Source organism: Anomaloglossus baeobatrachus, chromosome 6 (assembly GCF_048569485.1).
Source record: "Anomaloglossus baeobatrachus isolate aAnoBae1 chromosome 6, aAnoBae1.hap1, whole genome shotgun sequence".
Classification (NCBI taxonomy): Eukaryota; Metazoa; Chordata; class Amphibia; order Anura; family Aromobatidae; genus Anomaloglossus; species Anomaloglossus baeobatrachus.
The window spans coordinates 147,584,863-147,605,376 of NC_134358.1; the positions used below are offsets into that span (position 1 = coordinate 147,584,863).

Sequence of the window (20,514 nt, forward strand, 5' to 3'; positions counted from 1 at the left end):
AAAAGGTATATAATTGGGGTTTTATGTGAGACACGGACTGTAAGATTGCTCTCCCTGCCTTCTGAATGCTGCAATCACTTACCCCTCCCTGGTGATCGGGTGCCTGTAGTGAGATAAAGCACTGCAGGGGATTTTAGAACCTAAAGGGTACCTTCACACTTAGCGATGCAGCAGCGATCCGACCAGCGATCTGACCTGGTCAGGATCGCTGCTGCATCGCTACATGGTCGCTGGTGAGCTGTCAAACAGGCAGATCTCACCAGCGACCAGTGAACAGCCCCCAGCCAGCAGCGACGTGCAAGCGACGCTGCACTTGCACGGAGCCGCGGTCTGGAAGCTGCGGAGACTGGTAACTAAGGTAAACATCGGGTATGGTTACCCGATGTTTACATTGGTTACCAGCGCACACCGCTTAGCTGTGTGTGCAGGGAGCAGGGAGCCGCGCACACTGAGCGCTGGCTCCTTGCTCTCCTAGCTACAGTACACATCGGGTTAATTAACCCGATGTGTAATGCAGCTGCATGTGCAGGGAGCAGGGAGCCGCGCACACTGCTTAGCACTGGCTCCTTGCTCTCCTAGCTGCTGTACACATCGGGTTAATTAACCCGATGTGTACAGCAGCTACATGTGCAGAGAGCCGGAGCCGGCAGCACAGGCAGCGTGAGAGCTGCAGAGGCTGGTAACTAAGGTAAATATCGGGTAACCACCTTGGTTACCCGATGTTTATCTTGGTTACAAGCTTACCTCAGCTGTCAGATGCCGGCTCCTGCTGCCTGCTCGCTTCATTTGTCGCTCTCTCGCTGTCACACACAGCGATCTGTGTGTCACAGCGGGAGAGCGCCTTTGAAGAAAACGAACCAGGGCTGTGTGTAACGAGCAGCGATCTCGCAGCAGGGTCCAGATCGCTGCTCATTGTCACACACAGCGAGATCGCTAATGAGGTCACTGCTGCGTCACAAAAAGCGTGACTAAGCAGCGATCTCGGCAGCGAGCCTGCTGTGTGTGAAGCACCCCTAAGGCCCAGTCACACTAAACAACTTACCAGCGATCCCTATCAGGTTGTATCGTTGTTGGGGTCGCTGGTAAGTTGCTAGGAGGTCGCTGGTGAGATGTCACACTAAGCGACGCTCCAGCGATCCCACCAGCAACCTGACCTGGCAGGGATCGCTGGAGCGTCGCTACATGGGTTGCTGGTGAGCTGTCACACAGGCAGATCTCACCAGCAACCAGTGACCAGCCCCCAGCCAGCAGCGACGCGTGGAAGCGATGCTGCGCTTGGTAACTAAGGTAAATATCGGGCAACCAACCCGATATTTACCTTGGTTACCAGTGCACACCTAGCCACAGTACACATGGGGTTAATTACCCTATGTGTACTCTGCTACGTGTGCAGGCAGCAGGGAGCCGGCTTCTGCGGACGCTGGTAACCACGGTAAACATCGGGTAACCAAGAAGCCCTTACCTTGGTTACCCGATATTTGCCTTCGTTACCAGCGTCCGCCGCTCTCACACTGCCAGTGCCGGCTCCCTGTTCCCTGCACTCCTAGCCACAGTACACATCGGGTTAATTACCCGATGTGTAGTCCGGCTACGTGTGCAGAGAGCAGGGAGCTGGCACTGGCAGCGTGAGAGCGGTGGACGCTGGTAACGAAGGTAAATATCGGGTAACCAAGGAAAGGGCTTCTTGGTTACCCAATATTTACATTGGTTACCAGCATCCGCAGAAGCCGGCTCCCTGCTCACTGCACATTTAGTTGTTGCTCTCTTGCTGTCACACACAGCGATGTGTGCGTCACAGCGGGAGAGCAACAACTAAAAAATGGTCCAGAACATTCAGCAACAACCAACGACCTCACAGCAGGGGCCAGGTTGTTGCTGGATGTCACACACAGTAACATCGCTAGCAAGTTGTGCCTCAGCAGCGATGTTGCTAGAGATGTTACTTAGTGCAACTAAATCGGCTAGGAAAACAGAAGCAGCATGTGCACAGCAAGTAACGATTCTCATAGACTTTGATGGGATGCTTTTTCCTTGCTTTTATTGATTAAAATAAGCAAGGAAAAGCGCATAAACGCAAAAAAAAACCCGCTAAGTGGGCACACAGCCTAATTATCTTCTTCTGTGTGCGGAATTTTCTGAGGCCGTGCAGCATTGTTTAATCTCTGCTTCCACACGGACTAATACTGGCCCCAGGGATGCTGCAGCAGCAATTTATGCTTTCTTAGTAGTTGTGGCTTTGCACAACCACCCTATTTGAGCCTGTTTTTCCTTCCAGGATTTTTACCATCCCCAGATAATGCTCAGTGTGGTTTACATGCATCGTCCCATCAATTGCATTGAAATGCAATGGTGGTTATATTAGTTTTCCATCTTTTCTAGAATAAGGCTATGTGCCCACGCTGTGGAAAATGCGCGGATTTTGCCGCGGATATCTCGCGGAAAAGCCGCGGATTTTCCGAAAATCTGCAGCAACGGTACTTCCCAGCCATTTCTATGGCATTTTGGAAATGCTGTGCCCATGCTGCGGATTTTTCCGCGGCGGATTTGCCGCAGATTTTGATCCGGAAAAATCTGCAACATGTCAATTATTGTTGCGGATTTTGATCCGGATTTTGGCTTCAGAATTGGGGGAAAAAAAAAAATCCGCACCAAAATCCGCACCATTGAAAAGGTGCGGATTTGCCGGGAAAGTCGCGGATTTTCATGCAGAAAAATCCGCAGCAACATTCTACCGTGTACACATAGCCTTAGATATTCTTAAGAAACTAATTTTTAACAAGCTCACAAAAGACGACAACTGAAAGCCGTACAATTCCTGGAGATAAGGTAAATTACAGGGTACAAAGTATATGAGATAAAAGATGTGTTTTGTGATGCTCAGTGAGACAATGCTGCCCTCTGCTGTTATATTTACATACTACATTATATTCACAGCTCGTGGCAAAAATATAGTACCGTGTTTCCCCGAAAGTAGGACCCCCCCGAAAGTAAGGCAGGGTGGGGGTTTCGGGGGGGTCCGCCAATGTAGGGCACCCCCCGATTGTAAGGCAGGGTAGCGGGGGGGCCGGGGAATGTAAGGCCGCATATGGGTGGGGGTCCCTGGGGAAAGTACAGGAACTTACCGCTGCCGCTGTTCCTTCGCTCCATCCAGGCCTTCTCCAGTCTCGTGCCACCCGTGGTCCGCCTCCGGTGAATGGCCCCCGCAAGGCTGCCTGCTGGCCATCAGCTCGAGCTGTGATTGGCCAGTCAGCCGGCTCGCAGCTGATTGGCCCTCAGCTCGAGCTGTGATTGGCCGGTCAGCCGGCTCGCAGCTGATTGGCCCTCAGCTCGAGCTGCGATTGGCCGGTCAGCCGGCTCGCAGCTGATTGGCCCTCAGCTCGAGCTGCGATTGGCCAGTCAGCCGGCTAGCAGCTGATTGGCCGAAATCAGCCGCGACGTCACCGCCTGCAGGCTCGCTCCGATTTCGGTAAGTTCCAAAACTCTGTGTGTGTGTGTGTGTGTGTGTGTGTACGTACGGTATGTGTATGGGTGCCGTATGGGGCTGTGTGTGTGTGTGTACGTATGGTATGTGTATGGGTGCCGTATGGGGCTGTGTGTGTGTGTGTGTGTACGTGTACGTACGGTATGTGTATGGGTGCCGTATGGGGCTGTATGTGTCAGTGTACGGTACCGGTACGATATGTGTGTGGGTGCCATGTGGGGCTGTACCGGTACCGTATGTGTCAGTGTGTGTGGTGGCAGAGTGGGGGGCAGAACCACTGTATGGGGAGGCTGCAGGGGGGAGGATGGGGTGGATGCCGGATCTCAAACAATGGGGAGGCTGCAGGGGGGAGGAAGGGGTGGATGCCAGATCTCAAACAATGGGGAGGCTGCAGGGGGGAGGAAGGGGTGGATGCCGGATCTCAAACAATGGGGAGGCTGCAGGGGGGAGGAAGGGGTGGATGCCAGATCTCAAACAATGGGGAGGCTGCAGGGGGGAGGAAGGGGTGGATGCCAGATCTCAAACAATGGGGAGGCTGCAGGGGGGAGGAAGGGGTGGATGCCGGATCTCAAACAATGGGGAGGCTGCAGGGGGGAGGATTGTCATTTTTTTTCCAATGTAAGGCCTCCCCCGAAAGTAAGGCAGGGTGGGACTTTTGGGGGTAAAATTAATGTAAGACAGGGCCTTACTTTCGGGGAAACACGGTAAAAAGTACATGCTGAAAAGGCGTTCTCTCCAATCTCAGAACTTCAAGCTCAATATCTAGGAAGATAATATTATAATACTAGAAGGTGGCCCGATTCTACGCATCGGGTATTCTAGAATTTACGTATTGTGTAGATAATGTATGATTTTTGTTATGTGTGGCTGGGGGTGAGAGCGGTGTTGTATGTGTGTTGCGTGTGTTGCGTTGTTTGTGGAGCGCTGTGTGTCTGTAGCGTTGTGTGTGTGTGTGTTGCGCGGTTTGTGTGGGTGTGGTGTGTTTTGGGGGGGAGGTATGTTTTGTGCAATGTGTGTGTGTTGCGTGGTATGTGCGTATATTTGTGTATGCCGCGGTGTTTGTGTGTTGGGTGTTGTGTGTGTGCAGCGTTGTCTGTGTGTGTGGGTGTCTGTGTAGGGCGGTGTTTGTGGTTCCCAGTGTGTGTGTGTGTGTTGGGGGGAGGTGTGCACCTCCCATCGTGCTGCATCCCCCATGCTGCGCACCCCCCATCGTGCTCCATCCGCCATGCTGCGCACTCCCAAACGTGCTCCATCCACCATGCTACGCACTCCCAAACGTGCTCCATCCGCCATGCTGCGCACCCCCCATCGTGCTCCATCCCCCATGCTGCACCAGCATCAGCCTCTCTGTCCCCAGCATCAGCCTCTCTCCTCCCAGCCTCAGCCTCCCCCAGCATCAGCCTCTCTTCTCTCAGCCTCCCCCCTCCCAGCCTCCCCCAGCATCAGCCTCCCCCTCCCAGCCTCCCCCAGCATCAGCCTCTCGCCTCCCAGCCTCCCCCGGCATCAGCCTCTCTCCTCCCAGCATCAGCCTCTCTCCTCCCAGCCTCCTCCAGCATCAGCCTCTCTCCTACCAGCCTCCCCCTCCCAGCCTTCCCCAGGATCAGCCTCCCCCTCCCAGCCTCCCCCAGCATCAGCTTCTCGCCTCCCAGCCTCCCCCAGCATCAGCCTCTCTCCTCCCAGCCTCCCCCAGCATCAGCCTCTCTCCTCCCAGCCTCCTCCAGCATCAGCCTCTGTCCTCCCAGCCTCCCCCAGCATCAGCCTCCCCCCTCCCAGCCTTCCCCAGGATCAGCCTCTCTACTCCCAGCCTGACTCCTACCAGCCTCCCCCAGCATCAGCCTCCCCCTCCCAGCATCAGCCTCTCTCCTCCCAGCATCAGCCTCTCTCCTCCCAGCCTCCCCCAGCATCAGCCTCTCTCCTCCCAGCCTCCCCCAGCATCAGCTTCCCCCTCCCAGCCTCACCCAGCATCAGCCTCTCTCCTCTCAGCCTCCCCCAGCATCAGCCTACACCCTCCCAGCCTCCCCCAGCATCAGCCTACCCAAGCATCAGCCTACACCCTCCCAGCCTCCCCCAGCATCAGCCTACCCCAGCATCAGCTTCTCTCCTCCCAGCCGCCCCCAGCATCAGCCTCCCCCTCCCAGCCTTCCCCAGGATCAGCCTCTCTCCTCCCAGCCTCCCCCAGCACGCCGTGCTCCTCTGCCGACACTCACAGATCCGATCGCATACACTCACACACACACACACACACACACACACACACACACTGACGATATCGCACATACGCGCTCACACAATCACAACATCCGGAGATACCACATGCTTCTGGCCATGTGATCCTCCGGCAGGTCCTGGAAGGTCACTCCACAGTATCGCCGCCGAGAAGCAAGCGATATCCCAGGATGTTGTGAGTGTGTGGATGCGATGTGATGTGTGTGTGAGAGTGAGTGTGATCTGATGTGTGTGTGTGTGAGAGTGAGTGTGATCTGATGTGTGTGTGTGTGTGTGTGTGTTGTGTGTGTGCGTGTGTATGTTCCGCCGCTGCAGGACCTTGATGCGCTGGTAACTATGCTACCATGGTTACCAGCGTATCCAGTCTCCCGCTCGCACGGGAGCCCACAACAGCATACGGCGGCAACCCCAGCAATGCGAGGGTATGTGTCGGCTGGGTTGGCGGCGTACGCTGATGTGGGCTCCCAGGGGTACAGTACTCACCTGGGAGTCGTGGCTCCGTGTCGGTTCGGGGAATGCGTGCGGGGGCGAGGCCAGAGCGAGCGTGCATTGCGTGAGGGGGGCGGGGCCTGGCCGAGTTGCCAATGCGGGCAGGGTGCCGGGGCGAGAGGCCAATCCGTGCGGGGGGGAGGGGCCATGGCGAGCCCAGTGGCCAATCAGCTTTGTGTCACCATAAGGACACAATTTTGGAGCAAGACAGACAGACAGACAGACAGAATAAGGCAATTATATATATAGATAAATGTATACATACATACACACGCCCCTGCAGATACAAGAATTCTGTAATGCTGTACTTGGTAAAGTATCTTTCCTGGTCTAGATGCTGCTAGTTTCCTAATGTAAGGGAAGGACTATATCATTTTACATAGTAATTACATTATCATCATGTGACTGATGATTTGAATTTCCCTGTTATTAATAAGAAGCCCGCGCTGTCCAGGAGACTGCAGTCCGAGAAACCATTCATTTCTATCATGAGTTGAGTCACAGATCAACTTTTGTGTTTGTCAAAACTGAAAGCATTATTTATCACTAAACAAACCCCCCCCCCCCCCCCAACCAACCAAAGAACAACTATGTTTAGACAGAAACTCTGGAGAAGTACAATTTGTAGTATTTTTAGAAAAACTGACAATTTACGCCGGCCTCCTGAACTCGAGCTGCTGGCAGGTCACAAATCACCGAGACCGCCGGAATCGGGCGTTATAGAAGATGAAACCGCTGGATGGTGAGTATCAGACAGGGGTCAGAGAGCTTAGATTTCAAGCGCCACTCCTGTGGTGTAATTAAAAAAAATAAAAAAAAACATTGGAGTGGTGCTTTAAAGGGAAGCTGTCAGGTGCAATATGCACCTAGAACCACAAGCAGTTCTGGGTGTATATTGCTAATTCCTGCCTAACCGTCCCTGTATACACTAGTATAGATAATGAGATCTTTAGAAACAGTATTTTTAAAGATCTTATATCATATGTTAACGACTACGAGGACTAGTCCCTAGGGTGTTATTTCCCCTGACTAGCCGTCCTTTTAACATGTTAACATGGCCACAGGGGTGTACTAACATGCTATTCCCCGACAGTGACGTGCATACCGGTGTTCACTATGACCGCGTTTCTGAATGCCAGGATCTTCCGGTCATGCGCAGTATGAAGCTGGGTTGTACGCGTCCCGACTTCAGACAGGTCTAGTGCGCATGACCAGAAGTGCTGAGACATTCAGCTCAGTGTTCACAGGTACGTGTATCACCGCTGGTGATGCTGTATTAAATAGCTAGTCATCACGCCCTGTGGGCGTACTAGCATGTTTGAGGGCAGACTAGTCCCTTTTCTCTTTTTTCTAAAGATCTCTTTATCTATGCTACTATATGGCATACACCCCAGAGTACTACAGGAATTGAGTTCTGTGATAGATAGACCATTATTTTTAATCTTCTCAGATTCCTTAATAACAGGGTCGGTACCGCAGGACTGGCGCATAGCAAATGTGGTGCCAATATTCAAAAAGGGGACAAAAACTGAGCCGGGAAATTATAGGCCGGTAAGTTTAACCTCTACGGTTGGTAAAATCCTTGAGGGTTTCTTGAGAGATGCTATACTGGAGTATCTCAAGAAAAATAACCTTATGACAGAGTATCAACATGGGTTTATGAGGGATCGATCCTGTCAAACTAATTTGATCAGCTTCTATGAAGAGGTAAGTTCAAGTCTGGACCAGGGAAATGCAGTGGATGTTGTGTATATGGACTTTTCAAAAGCTTTTGATACGGTGCCACACAAAAGGTTGGTACATAAAATGAGAATAATGGGGATAGGGGAAAATATGTGTAACTGGGTTAAAAACTGGCTCAGTGATAGGAAACAAAGGGTGGTTATTAATGGTACGTACTCGGACTGGGTCTCAGTTCATAGTGGGGTACCACAGGGGTCAGTATTGGGCCCGCTTCTTTTCAACATATTTATAAATGACCTTGTTGGGGGCATGCGGAGTAGAATTTCAATATTTGCAGATGATACTAAACTCTGCAGGGTAATCAATACAGAGGAGGATAATTTTATATTACAGGGAGATTTATGTAAATTGGAGGATTGGGCTGAGAAGTGGCAATTGAAGTTTAATGTAGATAAATGTAAGGTCATGCACTTGGGTAGAGGAAATAACATTTATGATTATGTACTTAATTGTAGAACACTGGGTAAAACAGACACAGAAAAAGACTTGGGTGTATGGGTGGATGGTAAACTTCACTTTAGTGGACAGTGTCAGGCAACTGCTGCCAGGGCTAATAAAATAATGGGATGTATTAAAAGAGGTATAAGTGTTCATGAAAAAAATATAGTTCTACCTCTGTACAAGTCACTAGTGCGACCGCACCTAGAATACTGTGTACAATTCTGGTCACCGATATATAAGAAGGACATAGCTGAACTGGAGAGGGTGCAGAGAAGAGCGACCAAGATTATTAGAGGAATGGGTGGGCTGCAATACCAAGACAGGTTATTAAACTTGGGGTTATTTAGTTTGGAAAAACGAAGGCTTAGGGGGGGATCTAATCACAATGTATAAATATATGAGGGGACAGTACAGAGACCTTTCCAAAGATCTTTTTACACCTAGGCCTGCGACTGGAACACGGGGGCATCCGCTACGTCTTGAGGAAAGAAGGTTTAATCATAATCACAGACGAGGATTCTTTACTGTACGAGCAGTGAGACTATGGAACTCTCTGCCGCATGATGTTGTAATGAGTGATTCACTACTAACATTTAAGCAGAGCCTGGATGCCTTTCTTGAAAAATTTAATATTACCAGTTATGTATATTAGATTTTATGACAGGGTATTGATCCAGGGAACTAGTCTGATTGCCGGATGTGGAGTCAGGAAGGACATGTTTCCCCATTGGAACTTGTTTGCCACATTGGGGTTTTTTTTTGCCTTCCTCTGGATCAACATGTTAGGCTACGGGTTGAACTAGATGGACTTAGAGTCTCCCTTCAACCTTAAAAACTATGATACTATGATACTATGATACTATGATATACAGGGACAGCTAGGCAGCAATTAGCAATATGCACCCAGAACTGCTCGTGGTTCTGAGTGCATATTACACCTGACAGGTTCCCTTTAAATCAGACTGATATAGTTATGAGTTTGGGTCTGGAATCGTGGACTGTACACCAATGTCGAAACCTGCACATGGTTGGGGGAAGCCAATCTTATGGACAGTTTTGAGTAGACAGAAATGGTGGAACTTGCAATTGGGTCTGACATTTACAAAACTGACTCCTTCGTACTAGAGATCATCATCAAGCCACAAATCATTACCAACCTTCCACTCTTTCTATATCTTCCACTGCGTTAAATGGAAAAAGCAGCCAAGAAAAACTGGTCTCCAAGTGTAATTAGACCCCTGTTCTCCCAATGAAAAAGTGTCCCAGATTCGAAAAATCGCACGTATCAACCATTTATGGCAAATATATATATTTTTTTTTACAATGGGCAAACCCCCAGCTAGAACATACAGCATGTAAGGCTGAATAGTAAAACATGTTTCATAAAGTATGACAAGTATATACAAATATTTTGTTTGTATGGAACTATCAAAGCAAAATACTACTTGTCCACCTACTCGAAGCAATAATACGGGACACGGCACGGACTATAATTCCAGGATCAGAAAGGTACATTCACATATTGTGATTGAGCTGCGCATCTGAAAACCATGTCCTGGTTTGTCATGAATTGCCACAGTTAAAAACTGTGATCTCTGGAAGTACAATTGTACAACAAACATGAAAAAACAAACAAACAAAACCAAACAAACCTGTGTTTAACCTGTAAAAACTACATGGCACATAATTGCATTTGCCCGTATGCAGCAAAACAACATGTAGTATTCATATGATTTTCTGAACCATACTTCAATGTGGTGTAGACGCACCCTTATGGTCATGTCACACACAACGACAGCGACGACGACGTCGCTGCTAAGTCACCATTTTCTGTGACGTAGCAGCGACCTTGCTAGCGATGTCGCTGTGTGTGACATCCAGCAACGACCTGGCCCCTGCTGTGAGGTCGCTGGTTGTTGCTGAATGTCCTGGACCATTTTTTGGTCGTTGCTCTCCCGCTGTGAAGCACAGATCGCTGTGTGTGACAGCGACAGAGCAACAACTGAATGTGCAGGGAGCAGGAGCCGGCTTCTGCGGACGCTGGTAACAAAAGGTCAATATTTACCTTTTGACCAGCGTCCGCAGCTTCTTAAAGCCAGCTCCCTGCTCCCTGCACACGTAGCCAAGGTACAGATCGGGTAAATAAGCAAAGCGGTTTGCTTATTAACCCAATGTGTACTCTGGCTAGGAGTGCTGGGAGCCAGCGCTAAGCAGTGTGTGCTGGTAACCAAGGTAAATATCGGGTAACCAAGTGAAGCACTTTGCTTGGTTACCCGATATTTACCTTAGTTACCAAGCGCAGCATCGCTTCCACGTGTCGCTGCTGGCTGGGGGCTGGTCACTGGTTGCTCGTGAGATCTGCCTGTTTGAAAGCTCACCAGCGACCATGTAACGATGCAGCAGCGATCCTGATAAGGTCAGATTATCGTCGTGATCGCTCCTGCGTCGCTACGTGTGACCTAGGCTTTAGACTGGATTCACCGATGCTATGGCATCTGATGTGAATGCATCGGATGCGATATGCTAATGACTCTCGACTCCCGCTGTGCTGCCAGTGTGAGCCAAGTGTCATACAACTGTGATTTGATCCTGCAGCTGTGGAGGAGGGGGCAGGATTAATCTCCCCATCTCCTCCATTTTTAGCTGATGCGATTATCACACTGCACTTGGATATCATCTAAGTGCAGTCTGATGTTTCACTCGCACCCATAAGCTGGGTTTACACACTGAGACTTTCTAGCGATCCAACCTGCGATCTCAACCTAGCCGGGATCGCTACAAAGTCTCTGGTGAGCTGTCAAACAGGCAGACCTGGCCAACGACCTAACAGCGATCCGGACCTCCAAAGCGACTAGCTGGTCGTTGGGGACGTGTCAAAAAAGCAGGTGAACTTCGCCCGACTTCATTTAATGCCGCGCGGCTCTGTCTGTGTGCCGTGTAAATAAATAAATTAAAAAATCTGGCGTGCGGTCCCCCCCTATTTTAATACCAGCCAGATAAAGCCATACGGCTGCAGGCTGGTATTCTCAGGATGGGGAGCCCCACGTTATGGGGAGCCCCCCAGCCTAACAATATCAGTCAGCAGCCGCCCAGAATTGCCGCATTCATTATATTAGACAGTTCTGGGACTGTACCCGGCTCTTCCCGATTTGCCCTGGTGCGTTGGCAAATCGGGGTAATAAGGAGTTATTGGCAGCCCATAGCTGCCAATAAGTCCTAGATTAATCATGTCAGGCGTCTCCCCGAGATTCCTTCCATGATTAATCTGTAAATTACAGTAAATAAACACACACACCCGAAAAATCCTTTATTAGAAATAAAAAACACTAACAAATTCCCTCATTACCAATTTATTACCCACAACAAAGCCCTCCATGTCCGGCGTAATCCACGGTCCTCCAGCGTGGCATCCAGCTCTGCTGCATGCAGGTGACAGGAGCAGCAGAAGACACCGCCGCTCCGGTCACCTCCACGCAGCTAATGAAGACAGCCTTGTGATCGGCTGAGCTGTCACTGAGGTTACCTGGATCCAGCGGTGGATGCAGCGGTGGCCGCGGGTAACCTCAGTGACAGTTCAGCTGATCGCGCTACTCACCGCTGCTCCTGTCAGCTCCACAATGAGGTGAGTAGCGCGATCAGCTGAGCTGTCACTGAGGTTAATCGCGGCCACAGCTGGATCCAGTGGCGGCCACCGGGTTACCTCAGTGACAGCAGCTGATCGCGTTACTCACCTCATTTGCTGGTGATTTCCCCCCCTCTCTCATACTCACTGATCCCCGATCACCGGCGCTGCACGGCGTTCACACTGCTCCGGCGGCTTTTCCTTTTTTGAAAAAGCCAGCCGCTCATTAAACAATCTCGTATTCCCTGCTTTCCCCGCCCACCGGCAAATGTGATTGGTTGCAGTGAGACACGCCCACACGCTGAGTGACAGCTGTGTCACTGTACCCAATCACAGCAGCCGGTGGGCGTATCTATACTGTGCAGTAAAATAAATAAATAAATAAATAAATAAATAATTAAAAAATCCGGCGTGCGGTCCCCCCTATTTTAATACCAGCCAGATAAAGCCATACGGCTGCAGGCTGGTATTCTCAGGATGGGGAGCCCCACGTTATGGGGAGCCCCCCAGCCTAACAATATCAGCCAGCAGACGCCCAGAATTGCCGCATACATTAGATGCGACAGTTCTGGGACTGTACCCGGCTCTTCACGATTTGCCCTGGTGCGTTGGCAAATCGGGGTAATAAGGAGTTATTGGCAGCCCATAGCTGCCAATAAGTCCTAGATTAATCATGTCAGGCGTCTCCCCGAGATTCCTTCCATGATTAATCTGTAAATTACAGTAAATAAACACACACACACCCGAAAAATCCTTTATTAGAAATTAAAAACACAAACACATTCCCTCATTACCAATTTATTACCCACAACAAAGCCCTCCATGTCCGGCGTAATCCACGGTCCTCCAGCGTCGCATCCAGCTCTGCGGGATGCAGGTGACAGGAGCAGCAGAAGACACAGCCGCTCCTGTCACCTCCACGCAGCTAATGAAGAGAGCCGTGTGATCGGCTGAGCTGTCACTGAGGTTACCTGGATCCAGCGGTGGATGCAGCGGTGGCCGCGATTAACCTCAGTGACAGCTCAGCCGATCACAAGGCTCTCTTCATTAGCTGCGTGGAGGTGACAGGAGCGGCTGTGTCTTCTGCTGCTCCTGTCACCTGCATGCAGCAGAGCTGGATGCGACGCTGGAGGACCGTGGATTACGCCGGACATGGAGAGCTTTGTTGTGGGTAATAAATTGGTAATGAGGGAATGTGTTTGTGTTTTTAATTTCTAATAAAGGATTTTTCGGGTGTGTGTGTTTATTTACTGTAATTTACAGATTAATCATGGAAGGAATCTCGGGGAGACGCCTGACATGATTAATCTAGGACTTATTGGTAGCTATAGGCTGCCAATAACTCCTTATTACCCCGATTTGCCAACGCACCAGGGCAAATCGGGAAGAGCCGGGTACAGTCCCAGAACTGTCGCATCTAATGTAAGCGGCAATTCTGGGCATCTGCTGGCTGATATTGTTAGGCTGGGGGGCTCCCCATAACGTGGGGCTCCCCATCCTGAGAATACCAGCCTGCAGCCGTATGGCTTTATCTGGCTGGTATTAAAATAGGGGGGACCGCACGCCGGATTTTTTAATTTATTTATTTTACTGCACAGTATAGACACGCCCACCGGCTGCTGTGATTGGGTGCAGTGACACAGCTGTCACTCAGCGTGTAGGCGTGTCTCACTGCAACCAATCATATTTGCCGGTGGGCGGGGAAAAGCAGGGAATACGAGATTGTTTAATGAGCGGCCGGCTTTTTCAAAAAAGGAAAAGCCGCTGGAGCAGTGTGAACGCCGTGCAGCGCCGGGGATCGGGGATCAGTGAGTAAGAGAGGGGGGGACACTTCAGTCACTCGGGGGATTAGCGGTCACCGGTGAATCCTTCACAGGTGACCACTAATCAGGACGCTACACAGACAGAGCCGCGGAGTCGCTGTAAAGTCCCCTTTACACACTGAGACTTTGCTGCACAGCGGGAAACAAAAGACCAAAGAATGGTCCTGAACGATTTGTAGCGATCAGCAACTTCACAGCAGGGGCCAGGTCGCTGATGTGTTTCACACACTGCAATGTCGCTGGGGAGGTCGCTGTAACGTCACAAAACCGGTGACGTTACAGCGATGTCGTTTGCGATGTTGCAGTGTGTAAAGCCACCTATAGACTTGTATGGGTGCGGGTGACATGTCTCTCACTGACAATCGCAGCATGCTGCCACTTTTCTCTCATCCAGAATCTGGATAAGAAAAAAGCTGACCGTCTGCTCTCCCTCATTGAGTAACATTGGAGTGCAATGCGGGATTTTCTCGCATTGCACTTGTCAGATTAATACGCTCATGTAAGCATAGACTAAGTGTTATAAAGATGACTATAAGTCCACACGCAAGTTATGCCTGCGTAAGAGTCAAGCAGAAGTTCCAACATTTTCACAAATTAAAAAAGTGGAACTTACTTTCAAAGTTTGTACATCATTTTGTCTCGGGGAAGTTAACGCGTCACTGGACACTGACTCAGAGTCTGAGATCTCAGCGTCACCCTCTGCAGCGTCTGACACACTGCCCCCTTCATGACCACACTCCAGGTCACCGTCATCTTGCCAGTCAGAAATCTGAGGGTCATCCCCTGTGGTACAACAAAAGCAGACAAAGATGTAATAAAGCTGTTAGCAATATCAGCATAATGCACTTTTATAACGTCACAATAAATTACATAACCATAATGGTTTAGGAATATGTAAGCTGTAGGCCCTGTTAACGTCAGCATCTGAGCCCCATCAGAGTATTTGTCTGGGTTCCATCTTCCTCTAAGGGAAATGTAGTGCTAGCGCCAGCCCTAATTTAACATAGAAACAAACTCCTTGGTGAGACCCAATGAGTCACTTTATCTTACAAAGTCGTTTGGATACCGCACGTGCGTGTTGTGTAACAGATCTGACATAGGAGTGTGTCTTCCATGAGAAACTGAAGCCAAAAAGCTGATATGAACATAGCCCTAATATGTTAAATGAAGGTGGTTGTCTACTATTGGACAACTCCTTATTGACAGCTCCAATCTGTATCACTAGATAAAAAAAAAAAATAAAAAAAATGCTTCGCTCCCTAACTGGTGCTGTTCCTCCAATTTTAGGGCTTTGCTCCCCTGTGTCCAGGTGAAAAACAATATCATGTGACCACTGCAACCAAGTACCTGCCAGTGATTGGCTGCAAAAGTCATGCAACACTATGAGTGTGACGAGACCTCCGGAATACACAGTGCTAAGATCAGGTAAGCACTCTAGATGTTCCTATTTTTTATTTTATGATGCACTGTGGAGTTAATAGGGGAGTTGTCCTGTAGTGGATAATTTCTTTAACAATATACATTATTTCTGAAATGTTTAAGAGTCTATCCTATAAACACAAATTTGGAAAATGTGATGAACTGAAACACAAAAGAATTAATAAGGTATGCAACTTTTTGCAAGCAATGATAACCCTCCTTTTAGAATGGGTCTTGCTATCGGCAAACAACTGATTTTGTGGCAACTGACATTTCCTTTAATTCCTTCACCCCTGGGCGATTTTCCATTTTGTTTTTTTTTGCTCCCCTTCTTCCGAGAGCCTTAACTTTTTTATTTTTCTGTCAATCTTGCTAAATAAAGGGCTTATTTTTTGAGGCACGAGTTCTACTGTTAAATGAAACCATATGTTTTACCATATACTGGAAAATGGCAAAAAAAAATCCAAGTGCAAAAAAATTGAAAAAAAGTGCGATTGCATGATTGTTTTTGGGAAAGTTTATTCACGGTGTTCACTATGTGGTAAAACTGATGTCTCTGTGTGATGCCTTAGGTCAGTACGAGTTCATGCACACCAAACATGTATAGGTTTACTTTTATCTAGAGGGTTAAAAAAGTTCAGAATTTTGTTAAAAAAAAAGGCGCACTTCTTGCGCCATTTTCAGTGATCCGTAGCATTCTCATTTTACGGGATCTATGGCTCAGTGACGGCTTATTTTTTGTTTCTTAAATGGACGTTTTTAATGGTAACATTTTGCGCAGAAGCACAGTTTTGATTGCCTGTTATAGCATTTTGTGCAAAATTTGCAGCGATCAAAAAACGTAATTTTGGTATTTGGCATTTTTTTGCCGCTACGCAGTTTACCGTTTGGATTAAATGATTTTATATTTTGATAGATCGGGCATTTCTGAACGCGGCAATACCAAATGTGTGCTTAGGTTTTATTTTTTTTAACCCTTTAATTTTCAATGGGGCAAATGGAGGGGTGATTTGAACTTGGGAGGGGGGGGTTAAACTTTTTTTTTTTATTTTACTAGGTCCCCTAGGGGACTGTAACGATCAGCAGTCTGATCGCTCTTCCATTTCTCCAGATCACAGCTACACAGCTGAGATCTGCAGAAAAGGAGCTCTCCTATTACAAACGGCAGTCTGCCGGGTGTAAGAGGAAGTGACTCATGATAGCTACAGGAATCATCATATGACCCTGTGCTACCATGACAACCATAGGATCCACATGATCACATCACGTGCCTTCCGATGGGGCGGATAAGTGAATGCTTACCGCGGCCCGCTATTACATCACGCTGTGCCATTTTCACAGCGCGCTGGAAGGGGTTAATAGGCACGAGTATGTAGCGAATCCACTCGTGCTTCATGGCTGCACATGTCAGCTGTTCAAATCAGCAGCAGGCAGGCATTAACCTGAAATGATCCATGACGTACCCAGTAAGTCATGTGTCGTGAAGAGGTTAAGCTTCCGTTGCAGGAAAAATGTAGTATTACAAGGCCATGTAAAATAAGGACTACGCAAGTCCACCAAAACATGAGCTACTTTCATAGAGCAGCTCTTTGTCTGCCTTTTGGTTAGGGGTGCCAAAAAGGAGATCCTCACTGATTTCCACATGCCTGAGCAGGATATATGGTCAGGGTGGTCTTTTTGACACAACTCTTTTAATCTTTACATCTGATAAAATATAAAAAGTTTTGCAATTGCTTAAGTTATCTTTCATTACTAAGGAGTCTGTTTGGGATTATTTATATGGAATCACATATCCCAAATCCTCTTGTATCACCTGGAAATAAAAATATGAAAGTAGGAAATTACTGTCCCTTACTACATGATCTCTTTGGGCATAAATGAGAGTAAAGCCCATCATACATGTTGAATTGCAGTAGACAATTTGTTAGACCATCTTTCCCACACTTAGAATAACTTGATTGACTGATTGTTCCTGTGCAACATAGTAGTAGAAAAAGACGTGGCCACACGGCACTTTTGAGGCATAGATTAGGGACCCACTCAGAGGTTCGCCGTGACGTGGAAGTGGGTTTCATACAGTCTAATCAGAAAGTTAAACTAAGAACCTCATGTTCAGGTAGTTAATTTTTGCCGAGCTGCTTTAGATCAAAGTATGAGTTTGAGATGTGCGATTCATGTCTTTTTCTCCAGGTGTGCATAATTGTTCTCTCATAGAGAACACAGGAACAGTCGCAAGACATCTCTGACGGGGGCTAATCTACAGGAGATCGCAGCGCTAAATTGGACATTACAGATCAACTCCTCAATATTGGCACCTTCCACAGACATCAGTGAAATGTGTATGGGGAGCGTTAGATGTAATATGAAAGGTCTATTTGAGAAGGGATTCTTACCTCCACTTGACTTATTAGAAAAAGAGATTTGTATGTCTTGTGATGAATTCTGTAGGGAAACATCCGAAATATCATGTTGTGAAATTGGCTTGCTACTGCCATCATTTGACAAGTCGTTATCACTGGAACTCCAGACGATTTCAGCAGGATCTTTTAGACTTTCATCGGCTGAAGTTTCTATAATAAACAAACACAAAAATAAAGGTTTCATTTACTTATCTAAAAAGATTGTACCTTAAAAAAATTGTAAATCTTATCATCCTCTGGCAACTACAGAGGATGATATAAGGCAAACCTTCGGTAATCATCAAATTGCCAGGCCAGTTTAATTAAAAAAAAAGTGGGTTGTCTATATCAGCCACATTTTAAGGAAAATAATGGTCACTCAGACCATAATCTCCAATTATATCCTAGAGCAGCGGTCTCAAACACAGCGCAATTTCTTGCAAATCTGCAGTCAGGAGCAAGCTAGGCTGGGTAGAAGAGGGGCATATCCTCCTGGGCCAGTCCTCCTGCTGTCCAACCTGATCATTCGCTGCTCTAGTGGCCACAGGTCGGCACTGCACCTATACTGGTGTAGGCGTGCCTGCTGACGTGGCATCATGTCACACCTGGCGCTGCTTCTGTGTGGAGAGGCTCTCCAAGTGTGTCTGCCAGTCATACAGGAGTGAGATAGTGCTGTATGGTTAGCAGCAGAATCCATCATATATACACATACACAAGTGGAATTGTAAGTGAAAGTATTTAAAAGCTGTTCATCAGTGTGTGTAAGTCTATAGTGGGGGGAATGAGTGTAGGTAAAAATGTATATGTATCAGCAATACAAAAAAAAAAAAAAGGTATATAAAAAAGCCTAAAAAACAGAATATATTGTTCTCATAAAATCAAATACTGTATGTTATTTAAAAAGCATAAAATATAAAAGAATCCAAGTACAGCCAGAATAAAACCGAGCAAGATGCTACAGAAGACCACACAGGAACCAAACCAGCATATTCAAGATGACATAACATCTGTGATAGGCGAACCCGAATTGTAAATGCGATTTTTTTTTTCCCAGGAGATGCAGATTTGGTGCAGGAATTTGGTGTATACATTTCAGCATCAAAGCTGCATCTCTTGGCAAAAAAAAATGTGGTTTGGTTTTCTGCCAGGAGATGCAGGTCTAATTGAACTCTGTTCACCTGAGGTGAGGTCAACGAGTTCAATCAGTTCTCCTGAGGTGAGTTTACCTGCTATCACAGGTGGAGTACCGTGGCAACCTCCAGCTGTGACCGCGCATAAACTCAGTGACGTCACCGCTCACAGCAGCAGCTCACTCAGTCTCTGCCTGAAGCCGCAGTGGGTGGACATGTTTTCTTATGTGCCTATGCACTGCTACTTCAGTATGTAGCAGAGTTGGGATCATCGTGGGACCTCCTGTGCATTACATTGGACCTGGGTGTTTGTGGGGTTAAAAAAAAAAATTGTAGAAAGAGGGTGGGTATTTTTGCATTTTATTTCAAATAAAGGCGTTTGTGTTTATTTCTTTTCACTTACAGGATTAGTAATATTAGTAATATTATCCCAATTACCACCGCTCCAGGGCAAATCGGGATGAGCCGGGTAAAGTGCTGGAATTGTCACATCTAATGTATTTGACAAATCTGAGCAGCTGCAGGCTGCTGTTTTTAGGCTGGGGGGCCCAATAACTATGAACCTCCCCAGCCTGAGAATACCAGCCCCCAGCTGTTGAATTTATCATAGCTATGTATCAAAATTGGAGGGGGAACAGCATGCTGTGTTTTTGTTTTGTTTTTTTAATTATTTCAATTAAAAAAAAAACATGGTACATCTTATTTTGATACACAGGCAAGATAAAAATACAGCTGGGGGGGTTGCAGCCTGTAGCAGTCTTTTCTATCTGCACTGAATAACCAGGCAGGGTGCAATCACAGTCTCTTCTGAGATGATCGACTACCTCGGCCATTACTTTTGTGAAGGTCCTGTGAGCACAGGACAGGCTGAAGGGGAGGCACCGGAACTGAAAATGGAAAACCTTTCCTTCTTTTTCCATGGCGAACCTTAGGAATTTCTGGGAGTCTGGGTGAATCCATGTGATAATAGGCCTCTGTTAGATCTATCGTGGCCATGACTGAATCTGTGTTGATAAAAGGGATAGTAGTTTTGATTGAGTCCATACGAAATGTTTTGTATCAGATCCACTGGTTTAGGGTTTTAGGTTTATTATAGTGCGGAAATCACCCAATTTTTTTAATTTGTTTACGGAAAAGAGGGTTGAGTAAGGACCCTGAAATTGTTCTGGGGCGGCAACCGAAATTACACCCTGCGTGTTCTTCAATTAAATTTTTACATCTGACCAGAGTCGGTTGTAAATGGACGGAGATTGGGGCCTTGTGAAGATGAATCTTTCGGGTGGGATTGGGGGGGGGGCCGTGGGAAAGCTCGAGCTGGAGTGCCTGAGCTATGATCTGGAGGATGTGTTCCTCCACTCTCCCAGAATGCCACACAGCCTCCCGCCTATGTACTTGATGTCAGGACCTATCTGGTTTTCTCCAGGAATCAAATTGAGGTTGCTATCCTTCCTCTCTTTTGGGTAGCTTCACATCCCGATTTTCCCCTTTCCTTTGTACTCTTGCCCCTTGTAGGACCAAAATCTACAAGAGGGCAGAGGCCGCCGAGATTTCTCCTCTAGGAATCCCCCTATTTTATCAGACGCCTTCTCCAGAATATCGTCTAACATGGTGCCGAACAACCGGAACCCTGAAAAGGGAATGGAATAAAGCTTATTTTTAAAGATGCTACCCTCTGAGCAAGTTTTAAGTCATATAGCACAACGGGCTGAGTTTGTTAACGCATCATTCCTAGTAATAAATC

At 47.7% G+C, this 20,514-nt stretch overlaps 1 protein-coding gene across 1 annotated transcript in view; it reads right to left on the reverse strand.

Annotated features, from left to right (window-relative positions):
- SPIDR (scaffold protein involved in DNA repair) overlaps positions 1 to 20,514 on the reverse strand; it is a 667,795-nt gene that overhangs the window by 624,218 nt on the left and 23,063 nt on the right. The window contains exons 4-5 of the mRNA XM_075353290.1: positions 17,638 to 17,814; positions 14,439 to 14,608 (exon numbers count right to left, since the gene is read on the reverse strand). Coding sequence (XP_075209405.1) covers positions 14,439 to 14,608; positions 17,638 to 17,814 — 347 coding nt within the window. The remainder of the gene's footprint in view (positions 1 to 14,438; positions 14,609 to 17,637; positions 17,815 to 20,514) is intronic.